At 50.6% G+C, this 16,829-nt stretch overlaps 1 protein-coding gene across 1 annotated transcript in view; it reads left to right on the top strand.

The window, feature by feature from the left end:
• Positions 1 to 16,829, top strand: part of RAPGEF5 (Rap guanine nucleotide exchange factor 5) — a 970,266-nt gene that overhangs the window by 479,361 nt on the left and 474,076 nt on the right. The window contains exon 7 of the mRNA XM_085631598.1: positions 14,730 to 14,778. Coding sequence (XP_085487724.1) covers positions 14,730 to 14,778 — 49 coding nt within the window. The remainder of the gene's footprint in view (positions 1 to 14,729; positions 14,779 to 16,829) is intronic.

Raw genomic sequence — 16,829 nt, 5'->3', positions numbered from 1 at the left:
TCTAATATTGACTCCACTGTTCTTATACGCCTTTCTGCACAATTCTGGCATACAAACTGATTATTTGAAACATTTGGTTCAATCATACTTATTGTCTGTCTCCATGGATTATCATTTTGACTCATTTTCGGTTGTTCAACCTGTTTATTACTTTCATAAGAGACCGTCAAACAATGTTCGCTATCTTTCTGTTTATCAAAAATAGGCATTACTGGACCTATCGTTACTGGACCGTTACAGCTTCCAGATTTTTGGTCAATTCTCTTATTTTCTTTGTAAATTCTAGGGCTATCTTTGCTAGTTCTGCTGAATTTTCATCGTTTATTTTACCTCCGGACTTCTTTTCTACCTTTCTAATGGAATTGTTTTTTCCCAAATCTTGGAATTCTGGTTCCGATTTTATGATTCGTACTGTTTCTTTCATTGGGGCACTTGGGGTTAATATTTCTGGTTCTAGCCGATATGGGGGTGGATTTTTTTTTTTACACCAAGTTTGTTTTTATTGAAAAAAAAGAGGTGAGCTCAATGTACACAGCTGTGTGCCTACAACCTTCCTGGCCGGCAGCGAACAGAGTCAAATCCCATCAAACAGAGACATTATAGCATAGCATATCTCATGCATTTCCCCTCCAATTCCCTGCCTTCAACGCATCGCACCCAAAGTGCCCGCCACCCCACATCCTGTCTAAAGCCGTGTTCGCACCAGCAGGGGGGTCAGGTAAGGCAGATGCAGCTGGTGATGGACGCTAATATCCAACGGGGTTCCCGCAGTAGGAGGCCAACAGAACTCAAGGCCGGGGCTAGTGAGTGCCGTAACCCTGCCCAGGGCAAGTAGGTGCTACACTCCGCGCCTGATCTATGCTAAGTTCATATGCAATGTTCTGGGCAGCTCATGTAATGTAGTGCAGTGTCCCCAAGTAAACGTGTTGTGTTTGAAGGGATTGGATGGAGTAGCGTAGCGCCACCTTGCTGGGTCACCAAGGCACTATCACCTCGCTTAACCTCTATACATCCTGAAGACAGGACAAACTAAGTAAACAAGGGGCGGGGGGGTGTGGCGGGGGAGGGCGGTGGAGGAGGGGAAGCAGAACGCCAAGCGCCGCAGCGGGGGGAAGAGGGAAATCCAATGAATGCAACTAGTCTCGCTTTAGCTGGGCCGGCGGCCCCCCAACGCCCCTAGTACCCCTGTGGGGATGTATGCCTGCACAGTGGGAAGATCCGACCCCGGCGCGCTCACCTGGAGCTAGGGACCCTCCAACGACGAGGGTGTCAGCGCCACAGGCCGCGTGAGAATCTCGGAGCGCGTCAGAATAATCTCGTCGTCGAACAGTTTCAAGGCCCGCAGTCTCGGCGGTTGCAATCGCGCATGCTCTATCCTGCCCAAGTGTTCCACCAAGGGAGACCAGAGGGTCTTGAACCTAGTGTCCCTGAACTGGAGGTGGGCCGTAAGCAGCTCCATCGCCAAGACCTGCCAGAGGCGGGCGAACCACACGTTGATGGACGGCGGCTCCGCCTTCTTCCAGTACACCGCCACTGTTTGTTTTGCTGCACCTAGCATGTGAAGGCTCAGGTGCCAATCTCGACCTGTCATTGCCCGCCGCGACGTTGGCCGGAGGCCCAAAATAATCGTGAGGGGGTCCTCTGGCAGGGGGTAGCCTAGCACCCTTTTGATGTGGCTGAGGACTTCCTTCCAATAAGTAGTCAGACTCGGGCATGTCCACCAAATATGGATAAAGTCCCCTGGCGCCTGGGCACAGCGCCAGCACAGCGGGGACACCTTAGGGAACATCTTCTGCAGGCGGACAGGGGTGTAGTACCACTGGGTCATCACCTTGTAGGCCGATTCCTGTTGGGGGATGCTGCGGAAGGTTTTAGGGATATCGCTCCAGAGCCTTGCCCACTACGCGGAGTTGATCCCGGAGCCCGAGAGGTTCTGCCACCGCACTTGGTACGGATGTAGTCCTGGACGCTGGGAGTGCTGGAGCACTTTATAGACGCGAGAGACGAGGCCCTTATATGTGCCAAACGTGCGCGCTAAGTGCTCAAACGGGGTGAGAGGCCTCGTGGCCGCCTGCACCAGCGAAGAGCCCTGCACCCAGTGCCGAAGCTGTACGTATTGGAACGTGTCCCTGTCTGTCAGCCCAAAGTCCCTTTGGCATTGCTGGAAGGATTTGAAGGTCCCTCCCACAAAGAGATCTCGGATCGTCCGACAGCCACTTTCCGTCCAGTTCTCAAAGTATGGCGAGCGGCAGGCCGGCGGAAACTGGGGGTTGCGAGCTAGAGGGGTGTGTGGCGAGGGGAAGGTGGTGAGGCCCCTGCAGACCGCCACCCTATCCCAGATCTCCAAGACCGTCCTAGTGGGGACCGCCATGTACACACTACGGTGACGCGCCGCCCGGGGCAGCCAAGCGTGATCCCAAATCGGGCGACAGGTAACTGCCCTGTCCATGTGGAACCAAATTTTTTCGCTTTCCCACGCCCCCCACTCCAGAACATATCGGAGGTGCGACGCCCAGTAGTAGTCCATTAGATTGGGACAAGCAAGGCCGCCACTATCCCGAGGGAGCTTTAATATTTTGTTAGAGAATCGCGGCTTCTTACCTCCCCAAATAAAGGAGATCAAGTCCCGTTGTAACCCTTGGATGTAATGTTCCGGGATGGGAGTCGGCAGGGTCTGAAACAGGTAGAGGATCTTTGGCAGCACGGACATCTTGATTGCATTGAGGCGACCAAGCCAGGAAAGCGGCAGTGCCTTCCAGGTGCGCAAGTCGTCTAGGACCGGTGTCAAGTTAAGGCCGAGGTATCTCACGGAGTCGCTCGCCCATTGATATGGGGTGCTTGTCTGCAGCGCCGCCACCTCCGCCTCCGGAATCGTGAGATTGAGCACCCAAGACTTGGTGTGGTTAATTTTTAGCCCGGAGGCCCGCTCATAGGTGCGGAGCAGCGATTGTGCGGCTGGAAGCGAGGTTGAGGGCGCAGACAGCGTGAGAAGGAGATCATCGGCGAAGAGCGCAACCTTGTGGTCACGTCCCCGAAGGGAAATGCCCGTGACATCCGGCGACTGGCGAATGAGAATAGCCAGGGGCTCCGCTACCAGGGCGAAGAGCAGAGGCGATAGGGGGCAACCCTGCCGCGTGCCCCTGCAGATGGGGAATGGCTGCGTAAGTTGGCCGTTTACTCGCACCCGGGCTGCCGGGGCAGCGTATGGGGCCATGATGCGTGCTTCCATTTTGGGCCCAACCCCTATTTTCCGTAAAACCGCTCGAAGGAACGCCCAATCTACCCGGTCGAACGCTTTTTCAGCGTCTAGGGATAACAGGCAAGCCGGGATACCCCAATGCCTGGCCTTACCCACAATGTGGGCGATGGGACGGACATTGTCCGCCCCCTGGCGTTGGTGGATGAACCCCACCTGATCCGGATCCACGAGGTGAGGGAGGTGTGTACTGAGCAGTTTGGCAAGAATTTTGGTATACAGTTTAAGATCTGTATTCAACAGGGCTATGGGTCGGTATGATGAGCAGAGGGTGTGGTCCTTCCCCGGCTTTGGGAATAGGGCAATCTCAGCCATCGCCATGTCCGGGGAGGGCCCTCCCGAATCCGCGAATGAGTTAAAGAGCCGAAGAAGGTAGGGTTGCAGCTGCGGCAGAAAGGCACGGAAGAACGCCACCGGTAGCCCATCCGGCCCAGGTGTCTTGCCTAGCGGGAGATCTCCCAGGGCTCCCGCTATTTCTTCCAGTGTAATGGGCTCCTCTAAGAGCTCGGAGTGATGTTTACTCAACGGATCCCATTCACATTCACCCAGGGTCTCCGCGATCAGTGCGGGGTCCGGCGGGTCTCTCTTGTATAGGGAGGAATAGTAATGATGAAACGCCTGGAGCTTCGCAGCTTCAGTGGTCACCCAAGTGCCCCCCGCCCCCTGCAGCTTCGCGATATGGACCTTGGACGCCCTCTTACGCAACCGCCGCGCTAGTACTGTTCCCACCTTATCCCCTCCGATGTAAAAGCGCTGCCGGAGCGCAAGGAGCGCCCGTTCCGCCTTATTCATCCTATGTGCCCGTAGCTGTCCCCTAAGGACCGCCAGCCGCCGCTTATGGGCTGCCAACGGGCGGGCCTGATCCATCTTCTCCAGCGTCTTGAGGTCGCGGGTGAGTCTGGTTTCGTACAGTTGGGCTTCCCGCGTCCGAGCAGCAGCTATAGCCGTGAGGGTGCCCTGTATCGTGGCCTTGAAGGCATCCCATAAGAGGGGGAGGGGAGTCTCCGGCAACTCGTTATGTTCGAAGTATTCCAATATAGCCGTCTTTATTTCCTCCCTGTCTACCGGGTCCCGTAGGGCGTGATCCGGGAACCGCCAGCGGCGTGGACCGAAGGTGCGAGTGGGGCGCTCATGGAATAACACCTCCACATGGGCATGGTCGGAGACCGAAATGCTCGAGTGTGAAGCCGACATAGTGTCTGGGAGCAGGGAGTGGGAGACAAAGAGCATGTCGATGCGAGAGTAGGAGCGGTGTGCATGTGAGTAAAAGGTGAAGTCCTTCAGCCCCGGGGAGTGGTAACGCCACACATCTACCAAGGTCAAAGCAGTAAGGGATTTTTTCACAGTGGCCGACAGGGCCCCCACGCCATGGAAGCCTCCCCCACAACGATCTAGCTCCGCGTCCCAAACCAGATTGAAGTCCCCCCCACTATAAGGTCCGAGCTCACCGGGTCAAGATACTCCTGGATGGCCCCGCGCAGGAAGACATCCTGCCCCTGGTTGGGTGCGTAAAGATTACATAGCGTGAGCCTACGGTGTCCCCGCGTTAACTCTACCCTCAGGACCCGGCCCGCAGTGTCTCTACGCACCTGCGTGTCCCCATGACAGAATCCCGCCCGACAGAAGATTGCAACCCCCGCTGTCTTAGTGGCCGCGGATGCCCAAAACCTATGGGGAAAGCGCGGATGGGCCATACGACCCACATCAGCCCGTAGAAGGTGCGTCTCCTGCAGAAATACTATGTCGGCACCCTGTTGGAGCAGATACCTCCAGATCTGATGTCGTTTGCTAGGTGAGTTGAGCCCCTTCTCATTCAAAGAGACGACCTTCCAGGAGGGTACTGTAGTCATAGACATGGGTCAACATGCGCAGTTGTCCCCCCCGCCGCCCCAGCCCATCCACAGAGCCCCCCCGCCAGAGGGTTAGGAAGTAAAGAGGGAGAAAGGCGAGAAAGTAGGAGCAAACGAAAGAACCAAAACCACAGAACGGCCAACATGGCCAACAAGGTCTATTCCAGTCTAGGGAGTGGCCAGGCACTTCGGCACAGGCTATCCCGGAGATGTCACTCTTCCAGGAATAGGAGTGGGGGTCCGTCGGCACTGCCGCCATTCACCAAGTCAGGAGGAGCCCCGGGCCACCGCCCGTCATCAGGAGCTGTAACAGCGATCTCAGTGAGTAGGCCGCATTCTCTCTCCCCACAAACGGCTGATAGACCCAGAGAGGGCCATCTCGCATTCTCAAAAAGGGATGAGCCAGAGTTGCAAGCATGGAAGTTCACTGGGGAGCGGGCTCCTGTGATCCCGCCGGCGACGATCCGGCTTCCAGGGACCGAATGTGGCGTATGATGTCCTGCTTGTCCCTCGAGGATCGACTAGCAGCAGGGGAGGGAGATCGCCCCGCCCGGCGCACCCTGGACCAGCTGGGCTTAAGCGAGGCACGAGGCCCCGCGGCACCGCGCACCGGGCTGGCCGGAGGGGAGTCCGGGATCTGAAGCAGCTGCGCGGCCTCCCTGTAGGACCGCAGCACCCGTCGTCTGGACTCCCAGTGGAAGATGAGGGCGAAGGGATGTCCCCATTGATAGCGAATGTTGAGGTCTCGCAGCTTGTCCGTAACCGGCCGGAAGGCCCGCCTGCGCCGGAGGGTCGTGGGGGCCAGGTCCTGAAACAGCTGGATCGTAGCCCCATTGTATTTGATATCCGTCCTGTCCCTGGTCGCCTTGATAATAGCCTCCTTTTCGACAAAGAAGTGGACCCGCGTCAGGATGTCGGGAACCAGGCCTGGTCTCCCGGGCGGTTCAGAGACTCGGTGGGCCCTATCCAGAGTCGGCGGAGAGGCATCATCATCCCCCCGGAGTTCATGCAGAAGGTCCGCCACAAATGTCATGATATCCGCCCCCTCCGCTCCAATCGGGACGCCCCGAATGCGAATGTTGTTGCAGCGCCCCCTATTTTCCAGGTCCTCCTGCCTGATCTGTAGCTCGACATTCTGCTCCTCCAGGGCCGCTATTCTCTGCCACAAGCACTCCTGGTCCTCCGTGCGAGCGTCCAGGGTCTTCTCCATGTCGTCGACCCTGTCCCCGAGCTCTCCCACGTCTTTCCGGAGCTCCTTGACGCAGGCCTGAACCTCCGTGCGCAGCGAGCCGATTTCAGACTTGAGGTCCTGCATGAAGAGCGCCATGAAGGACTGCGTCACTGGCTCCGCCGACCCACCAGCCCCTAGCGCCTGCGAGCCCGTCGGCGCCCCTCCAGGCTTATTCCAAAGGTCCTTCACTGTGGCATCTTTCGTGGGCGCCGACGAGTCTTTTCCCGGCTTGGTGCGCGTCATTATGCAGGCATACGCCGCCTCCACAGGGGGACCCCGGCCGCAGATCAGGCCGTTCACTCAGGGCCACCGGAGGGCCAACCAGCGTCGAAGGGCGCACAAGCCAGGCCGCGTCGCGTCCAACGTAGGGCTGTCCCACACTCCAGGCCGCAGGCCCGGTCACAGCGCCGCAGCGCAGGCGTTCCAGGTGCAGCAGTGGACCAAGGCCCCGCGGTCCACACCGATACGGTCCGCCCTCAGGGCACGGATGCCGCCAAGTCCCCGGGCCCACCAGGCTCCGACCCGGGGCCTTCCCCACTCTCGCAGGCAGCGAACAGCACAACGTCAATAGTAGTGAGGAGCGCGCCGTCCCCGCAGCTCAACAACCACGCAGGGGGGCCCGACGGCCAAGCAGTCCCGCCGTCCCAAGTCCCGCTAGCGCCTCACCGCTCAGCCCCTCCCTTCTCTAGTGTCCAGCAGGGGAGGCGAGCCAGCATCCGGGGACACCTCCAGCACCCCTTGCAACCCCCGGGACTCCTCTAACTCCGGGCAAAGGCACACCCCGTCCAACAGGCCTTAAACACGGTCAGGGGTCAGCAGCCACCAGTCCAGCGCTCGGGCCCACGGCCACCACCCGCAAGGATCGATCAGCCAGGCCGCCCCCGGTCCGGGGCTCCAGTTCAGGGCCGCAGTGAGATCCCCCGCTCCAGACCTCCAAGCGCTTCCACCGCAGTCGCCGCCACCACGAAGACGGCACTCCCAGAGGCACTCTAACGCTCGGGCCCATCCTCCGCCGGGGCTCCTCCCGCCACCTCAGGCTTTCCTCCCCCTCCGGTGTCCGGGTGAACCGCCACGCGGGCCGATGCCTCCCGCCGACCTCCTCACCTCAAGCGGAGTCGTCCAGCACTCGACTGCAGGGGCCGCAGCGTCGGAGGCACAGGGTCCCAAAATGGCGGACCCGCCTACCGGAGCAGTCTTCCCAGCGCCTCCTCCTCCAGCCGGTACCAGGGAGTCCCGGCCCCCGCTCCCAGACGCCTCCGATCACTCCTAGGATGGCCAGACAGCTCCTCCAGCAGGCTCAAGCTCCCGGGCAGTCCGCGGGAACTCGCACCGCTCCCCATCGCGGATCGCCCAAAATGGCGGCCGTCTCCTCCGCACCCGGGATCTCTCCTGTGTCCAGCCTCCGGCGCCGCCAGCTGCACTCCTCGAGCCCGCCACGATATTCAGCGGCAGCCCACTCCGGTTCCGCCGACCTCTCGCACCCAGTAGAGGCCGTATACCGGCTGTCAAAGTGCCGTAGGATGCTCGTTTAGCCAGCGGCAGCCCGGAGCTCCAGCAGCCCACGTCCTACTCCATGTTCGGCTTGGCCACGCTCCCCGGGGGTGGATTTTTATAGAACATGTCATCAAGAACATCATCATCTGATTCATTCACTCCATACCCTATCGATTCCATATTATGTCTCTTTTCAATGCATTTTCTTCCTTCATTCTCTCCTGCAGCTCTTACGGGAAACAAACCCTCAGTCATATTCGCATTCCGCCACCTTCTCATTCGATCATCATGAATCTCATGTCCGTAAGACCTACCAAACATGTACCTATACCTTCCGCCACTTCTCTGTCTTTCTCGGTCATGCATCTCATCTTCCCATTCCGTCAATGCTTCAAATTGTGTCTGTCTAGGTCTTGGTTCTAAATTCATCATTTTCTCTCTTAAATTTCTCAAAACTGCCAAATTAAATGAACCATGTTTTGGAAAAGCCAACACTCCGTCCTTTTCAGTATACTTGACCCAATTGTCTAACCAAATACAGGTGTGATATCCATATTTCGCAACCATATAGGATGCGGGGGTTTTCGGTGGAGGAAGTACCTGTCCTTCCCTAATTACAATCTGTTTGTCCTCTTTAAACCACTTTTTAATTCTACCAAACCAGGACTTTTTCTCCTTTTCTGGTGGATCGTAATACATTTTCCTGTCTTCCGTGTATCGCTAGTCTCTCCTTACAACTGTACCGCTATTCTGTCCAATCGTAGCGCGACTCACACTAATGCACCAATAGGGAGCGTCTACGTCACCTTGTGCTTCTCCACTCCTAGCGCGGCATACACTAACGCACCAATCCGGAGCGTTCTACGTTTCCGACTGACTGGCCAATCCCAGCGCGGTCGTTCTGACGTCAACAGCCGCTGCCGCAGCTCCTGCTCCTGTCTACCCCTCCTTTACAAAATCCACTCAGTAAGTTTTGTTTCGAATTTACAATTCTGTTAGTAACAACACAAAAACACCACCATTGTCCGCTTCGCTAACCAAGGAATAGCAATAGACCTTTCTCACGAGAATTCCGTCTTTCCCGAGAGCAGCGCTTACCTCTGCCCTACTACGGAATCGTTACTTCCGTTGTTAAAGTAGCACATACCTCTACCTTACCCTTCTAACAAGCATTAGCTAACCGTTTCTCCAGATTTAAGACACATGGTTGGAGACCCAATGCTCCTGAGAAATAAAACTAGAGTTTCACAATTAACCTGAATGCCTTCACATTCACGCACTTTCATACGAGAAAATGTAGTACATTCACGCAGAATATTGTCTATCCCGAGAACAGCGAAGAGTCTGTCCTACTACAGAATTATGACATACGTTAACAAAGTAGCACTTCCCACTACTTTATCCTTCTAGCAAGCTCAGAGAACACCTGTTACCTTTCCAGTGATAGGCGTTATCGGAATGCCATTTGGACTCCTAGCACCTAAGATCTAAATTTCACAGGTGACCTTCGCTATCATACATACTTCTCTCACACAGAAAATGTCTCTAATGGCAACACACGACGATGTCACCTGAATCGAACCCAGACAATGTGTCGTGCAACTTCAATCGTTACACGTTTCTCCCTGTGTACCTACAGGGCAACAACAATTCCGTCTTTCCCGAGAGCAGCGCGCACCTCTGCTCTACTACGGAACTGTTACAAACTTCCGACTTCCTACATCCCAGAAGCCGTGCAAACAACATAGAACTCAACTCGACTCACATAGAGTGTTAGTACATAAACCAATATCAACAAATAATCAATCAGCAATTTACAAGCTATAATCACCAAACCAAAACAATAACAACCATCATTCTGCTACCAGAAAAACTGCTGCAGCGTGGAATGTCAAATTCCCCCTTCGTCACAGACCAAATATCGCAATAACACATTCACTCAAATACATTCATAGGTGGGACCCATAACACCAACACTCTCACTTCATTGATCTGTTTCCCTAGAGGGATAAGTTTCCAAACGCTGACATGAAAGGAATATCTTTTCACCTAAACCCTAATATGCATTGAATACTTTTATTAACTTCAAACCTCGTGATATTCCCCTCATTTGGCGATGAATCAGTTAGTTGTTTTATAGTTTGATAATTCAATTCATTTATTTATACTCTTCTCTTAATCTGATTTCTTCAAATAATCGACACAACACGTTTGTCTATTATTCAAAGCATCGTTTATCTAATTAAATTGCAAATTTTTTGAAAATCATCGTCCAAACTGCAGAACATCATATTTACCTAATATGGCTATTAGTCGTCCTCTAAGTCAGTCAAGTCATGGAAAATCTTTTAATTCATCAAAGTCAGGACGCAATTCAGTCTCTCAAAGATTCAGGATAACAGCTGTCCAGCAGTGTCACAGTCCTCTCCGTCAGCATAACGTCAGGAAATTCGCAGCAAGACAAATCGAATGACAGGACCTTTTAACTCACTATTCTACCGTCTTTTATAGTGATTTTAATGTCAAAATGTATCAAGAATGAGTTTTAGACAGTCCTGATTGGTGGATTTGGGGTCACTCGGTAAAGTTCCCACATAGTCCGTTGGATTAACTCATTGCACTTGTTGGTTCCGGTTTTAAAGACAGTTCATTGTTTTGTAGTCCTGGCAACTCTCCCAGTATGACCTTGGTGGGTACATCTTTCCTGGGGTCAGGACGAGGCCATTGTTGCTGGCGGTGTCGCAGGCGCACTTCACCCAAAACCTCGTGGGACAGTAGCAGTCACGTCGTGCGTCTCAGTCGGCCATCTTTACGAAGGCCCAAATGGTCAACTTAAACAAAACAAACACAAAAATCGACAGGACAAAAATTTAATTAAACATTGAAATGGCTAATAAAATGTTAAACCCTCACTAATTCCCCTATGTGTAAGTAATTATCTAGCATAATAGCAACGTTCAAAGCGTTTATATTCACCCAGTGATGTCATCTGGTGCAACTTACAATCATAGCACAAAAGCAACATATATCATGCAATATTCTAATCTTCGTACATATATTAGTATACAATTAATTTAGTCATGCAAAATGCAAATCCCACGTGTAATTCTTTTGTTAATATAATTGGCGAGTTATCACTTCAAACAGATTAATAATATTACCATTAATTGATTATTCGTATTAATATAAACTTGAAGAATGGAGGGGTATACAAAATGTTGTACTACCCGCTCCAGCACTGCAATGGTAGGCGGGGTCTATAAATAACTGGAACACCTGCTACTAGCTATGTGTGGTAAGTGATAACCCACGTACAACACTTTTTTAATACTTGCCAGCCTACTTTTCTTGAAGACTTTGGTGATCACTATGAGTAGAACGAGGGTTATCTTGCAGGGAATTTGCTGGAAGCAGAGGATTTCACATTTGTGGTGTGAATAGTTGCTCTTGTTTGATCACCTTACTACCAAGCTGACCCAGCACACGCATTATATTCGAGCCCCCATCGTGGCCATGGACCTTTCTGTGCGCCAGTGTCTCACAGCTCCCTAAAGTTGAGGACATAGAGGAAGGAAACACCGCACAAGATACAAGGCGGCACCTACATTTTTACGAATAACAAGGGTTTCCAGCTGCCCAAAGTGAGATTGGACCAGAACCACATGTCAGTCCCCTTCCCCATGAACTAACCCAAAGGGTAAAGAAGATGACAGCAACCCACATCCGTTAGTACGAAAAAGATGTTCATTTGGAATCACATATGAGCCCTGACGAAGACCTTATGAATAAAATATAGGTCCACAACAACACAGGTCGAAACGCGTCGGCTAGCAGAGAACGAGACACGTTTGGGATAAAAATTACACAATAACGTCCCCAGAAGAGCGAAAACAACATATTCAGTCAATGCTCTCCACAACTACTATGAAATATTTCTCTCTGACCCTGCAGAGGACCATAACAAGTAGTTAACGTTGAGGCAACAATAAGTTTGAGTCCCCACACTCTAGAAAATAGGATATCTTAGTACAGAAGTGCAACAATTTTCCTGTTTGTTTAAAGTATTTCGTTTATGTTCGTCGATTTGTCATCAAGCTACTGTGAAAAATGTAAAGTTTGTTTAATGTTTTATGTAAAGGACATGTATTTGTCACAATGAAGAAGTGTTCTCCCTGTTTCAAAGTATCTCAGATTGTTATAAATGAAATATAACTCGCAGTCAATAAACATGCTTACTGAGAAAAGTAAAAATCGTGATTTATGGTGTCAGAGGCATTTGCATTACAAAAAAAGTTACACTACAGATTCCGGCCCCTGAAAACCTTACAGAATCTCCCCCGCGTTATATATCCCTTTGGAGAGATGAGGGCCTCTGGTGGAGGGTGGTAGGGAGGGAGTCTGAGGAGGCGATCATGAGGGGGGACTACAGAGAGATGAGGTGCACTGTTGGAGGGTGGTAGTGAGGGAATCCAAGGTGGGGGTTATGGGGGAGGGGCTATGGAGCAATGAGGGCCACTGGTGGAGGGTGTCAATGACGTAATCCGAGGAGGTGGTCATGGTGTTTAGGGGAGGCTACAGAGAGATGAGGGGCACTGTTGGAGGGTGGCAGTGAGGGCATCTGAGGAGGAGGTCATGGGAGGGCTTTGGAGAGATGAGGGGCACTGGTGGAGGGAGGTAGGGCTCGATTCACAGAATTAACTTAAGACAAAATCCTAAACTTACTGCCATTTTGGTATTCACGGAAGGCACTTACTCATTGACTAAGTGCCTTCTGTGAATACCAAAATGAGTAAGTGCCTTCTGTGAATACCAAAATGGTAATAAGTTTAGGATTTTGTCTTAAGTTAGTTCTGTGAATCGGGCCCGTAGTGTGGGAGTCTGAGGCGGTCTCGAGGGGGAGAAGCTACAGAGAGGTGAAGAGCACTGTTGGAGGGTGGTAGTACAGGTATCTATGGAGAAAGAGGTTAGTGGTGGGGCTCCAATAAAGACTTTCGCACCAGCGCTAAAGCCGGCCCTGTCATGTCCTTTCTGTTATTGTTTATTTGATTAGCAGTCGGGTCATTAGAGCCACTGTGGAACATATTTTAAAGTGTGTGCTAATTATATTTACAGTTATATTCAATGTTTTGAGTTTGGGGGTGATTTTACTATTTTTTTTTACCGAGAATAATGAAAAAGGAGCCGGATGGTGGCTGATATGGGGCTGGGGCCCAAGGTCAGCTGTGAGATAAGGTGCACAAGACATGGATGGTAGAAAATGGATAATCAGACCTGGAAGGGAGGGTGCTGCAGAGTCCGGGGTCAGGTGGAGATAGCAATGAAGAGAGATTCTTTCTGATGGCTGGCAACGAGGGAGGCTGATTAGTGTTACTTGCCTGATAGTCCCACCTCAGAAACCTCCTCTTCCTATCAAAGGGACCTTACATGGGATGTATTCCAAAAAGAAAAATGAAGCATTTCTGTTTCATTTTTTGAGAGCAGGCAGTGGTATGCGGGATCACTGCCTGCTCTTAAAAAATATTTTCGCATCCATTCACAAAGGGAAAGGGGTCCCCTGGCGACCCCTTCCTCTTCCAGAGTGGCTTACCACCTACTTGAAGTAGGTGGTAAACTGCGATTGTTTTGCGACTGCAATTGCAGTCGCAAAACAATGATACATACAAATGCGGCTCGATATTAGGAAGGGACGCCCTTTGAATGCCTCTTCCTATTACCGTCTTGCACAATAGCTTTTGTACATGCGAGCAGGGCAGGGGAGGAGTGGTGTGCCCAATTCTGAGTGCCCGAAGACTGTTTGGCCACATAAGCCTCTGGCTGTGCGGTGTCCTGACCAATCACAGTGCTGCTTGTAGTGTTGTGAGTGGTTTAGGGGAGGGAGCCTGGCTGCCGGATTCCTGTTCCTGGTTTATTAAAATGTTAATAAATTAAACCGTCCCTGCCCGTGCCCCGCCCATCCCACTACTCCGCCCTGTGAGTCATGCTGGTCGCGACTGCCGCAGTGGCCCACCCGAATGCACCCTTGGCCCACCCAAATAAAAATTCCTGGAGCCGGGCCTGATGAAAACGAACCTGAAAGAGTGAGAAAAAAGAGATGGTATGAGTAAAACAGAGGAAGAGAGACATGAGGTGGAATCAGGACCAGTCAACCTTAATATTCCACAACCGAGTCATTCGGCAGCGCCGGCGGTGGTCTCCTAAGATAAACCTTAGACTCCTGCACTTACTATTATTAATATTCCTTTTAAAAAAAACAAATAAGGTCTGCAGCTCATTAAGTGTTTTCTTCTTCACTTTGTAAAACAGCCTCCGATTACTTACCAGTTTTATTCCTTCTGCTTTGTATTGGTTTAAAGAATTGCCTACATTTGCTCTGTCCAAAGTTATTGCTATGTAAGAGGTTCTGCTCGGCTGGGAATTAATAAGAATGCTCCTAGATTTGAAGGATAATTAATCGTTGCAAAACCTTTTGTTTTTTTTAAAGGCTTTTGGAATACTCTTCTGCCAATTTGGCTAAGGAGAACAAGACAATGTTTGTGTACCACTGCAGTCTATTAAACTGAAGCGTGCTCAAAATAAATATTTGGTTGTTTTACAATACTATTCAAATGGAAGTGTATAGATAGAAGCGAATTCTTTTTCTTGTTTGTAGGGCCATCTGGTGTTCAAATTGCATATCACACTTGAACATTAAGTTCTAGAGCGACATATTTATTATTTTAGTAACCCATCATGAAACCTAAGGCATTAACGCTAAAGAGCACTTCTACTACCGAAAGGACTGTCAATTACGTGTAAAGACAATCGCAGCAAGTAAAGTTGAAAGTTGTCAATTAATTGGTATCCATAAAGAGTGGAAGGCACTTCTATTTTCTGATCAGTGTGTTTCTATTTATTGTAGGTGCAGAGGGAGTTAGCTGCTGTTATTGCATTCAAAACAAGAAACTCGGGTGAGTAGGTCGCATGAAATATTTTGAGCATAACATATGTCATTATCTATAGCATATGGACATTGTTTTATTTATATTACGACAAATTGTACTGTCAATGAGATTTCCAGGGTACTGCACACCAACAATGCAGACTTACAAAATCAGTTTGGCTACTATTTATTTGTCACTTTAAATGGTGCGAGTGAAGCCCTCCTCAGTATTATATCACAGTATCATTTGAAAAAGGACACAGTATGTTTGAATAACACCTATGGGGAGAAAGTGGAACAGTAAATATTAGTCACCTCAGACTTCAGCCTTGATGTGTATGGGCGTCAAATAACTGCGTAAGGCACGGGGTAGGGTGATGGGACACTGTCAAAGAGGAAGGTACAGTGTTTGCAGAGAGTATATCACAACGGTGTGCACAATATGTATTGCTCAGTTATTATACATGATAAATTCTGATATCATGTAAGCAGTCTGTCTTATAGTGGATTGTCGGGGTGGTGGGGGCAGAAGGTCCTTATACCTTAGGGAAGGGAACATAGTGGATAATATACATTTTCAATTATAATATATTCTTGGGTTTTGGGGCTCGCATCGTAGCATAAAATGTTGGACTCAACAGTGTAATGTTGGAAGTTGACCTCTTCCATCAGTATATTTTTGGGAAGAGTCGAGGGCCACAGGAGTGATGGGACGGCAGGTTGATTCGGCATTTTAGCAGTCTGCCCTTTGTGCTTACAGCCATACATGTTTTATGTTTAATTATTCTAAAGCATGCAGCTATGCAACCAGGGCTTCTCGCTGCTTCAGCAGTACCACACAACACACTGACGCTGTCCTAGAAGAGCCAGGTTTTAAGATTTTTCCTAAAGAGAGCTCTGCTAGGGCTGGAACAAAGCTGATCCGGAGGAGAATTCTAAGGTTTGGAGTTCAGGCCATGCGTGAGAAGATAGATGCCAAGACTATGGTCTTCTGCGTCTGGTCTGGTAAAGCCCACAGGATTTTCTTTCAAGGCTATGCAGTAGGCGATAGCAGCACCCAGCCATTCTTTTAATCTGGAAGTCCATTTTTAGCCTACTATCGAGCCAGATCCCTAGGTCTTTTACTGCAAGCTTAGTGGGAGGGAAAGGCCCAAGCTGGCCTCCACACCGGCAACCAGAGTGCTGCTGATTCTCACTCCCTAGGACTTCAGTCTTTCCTCCATTAAGCTGCAGGCAGTTCATCCCCATCCAGTTGAAAACGGCTTTGAGGCAAGACCTGAGGTGTACTACGGTTAAGCCATGTTCAGGGTACAGAGAGAAGACTATTTGAGTGTCATCAGCACAGGAAAAAGAGAAAGGCCGAAGGAATCTACAAGGTCCACCAGAGGTTGGACATCAATATTAAAAGGAGTTGGGTTCAGGGATGAGCCTGAGCAACTCCATTCTCAAATGTAAGTCTCAGAAAAGGTAAGGTTTATCCATTACCTGGAACTCTGTTTTTTAAGTAAAAAGGAAATCCAAACCCAGGCCTTGTCTCTTATGCCCCAATTTTGTAAATGACCCAGCAACATACTGTGTGAATTGGAATAAAAAGCCGCACTGAGATCTAGCAAGATCACTGCTGGGGTTCTGCCCCCGTTCATCATCCATTTAAGTTCTTCCACTGCCATCAGCAAGACAGATTCAGTACTGTAGATATTATTCAGCAATAGCACTCCTGTGCTGAGGGCCAAAAACGGACAGGGAGGCAGGAAGTTGGTCATGAGCCTCAATGTAAGGAGAAAGCTGAAATTTGTCGTGCTTTCCAATCAGTTTGGGGCAAAAGACAGCAAGGAGATGGGATGGTTTGGCTGCATCCAGTGATGGCTTTTTCAGCACATGATTCCAAGCTTTAGGCACTGTATCAGATAAGATGGAAAGCTTCAGAAGTGCCTCCAGCTTGTGATAGATAGTGGTCAAGGCCGCCTTATAGATACTTGGCTGGGCTGGATCCAGAGAAGATCCTGATTTAATCAATGCCACCAAGGCAGTCAAAGCTGTAGCCGAGAGAGGTTGGAAAAAGTGAGATTAGGTCCAGGG

This window comes from Triturus cristatus, chromosome 10 (genome assembly GCF_964204655.1).
Source record: "Triturus cristatus chromosome 10, aTriCri1.1, whole genome shotgun sequence".
In the NCBI taxonomy this organism is placed as follows: Eukaryota; Metazoa; Chordata; class Amphibia; order Caudata; family Salamandridae; genus Triturus; species Triturus cristatus.
The sequence above is the reverse complement of the archived record's forward strand: the minus strand, read 5'-3'. Positions and strand labels throughout refer to the sequence as shown.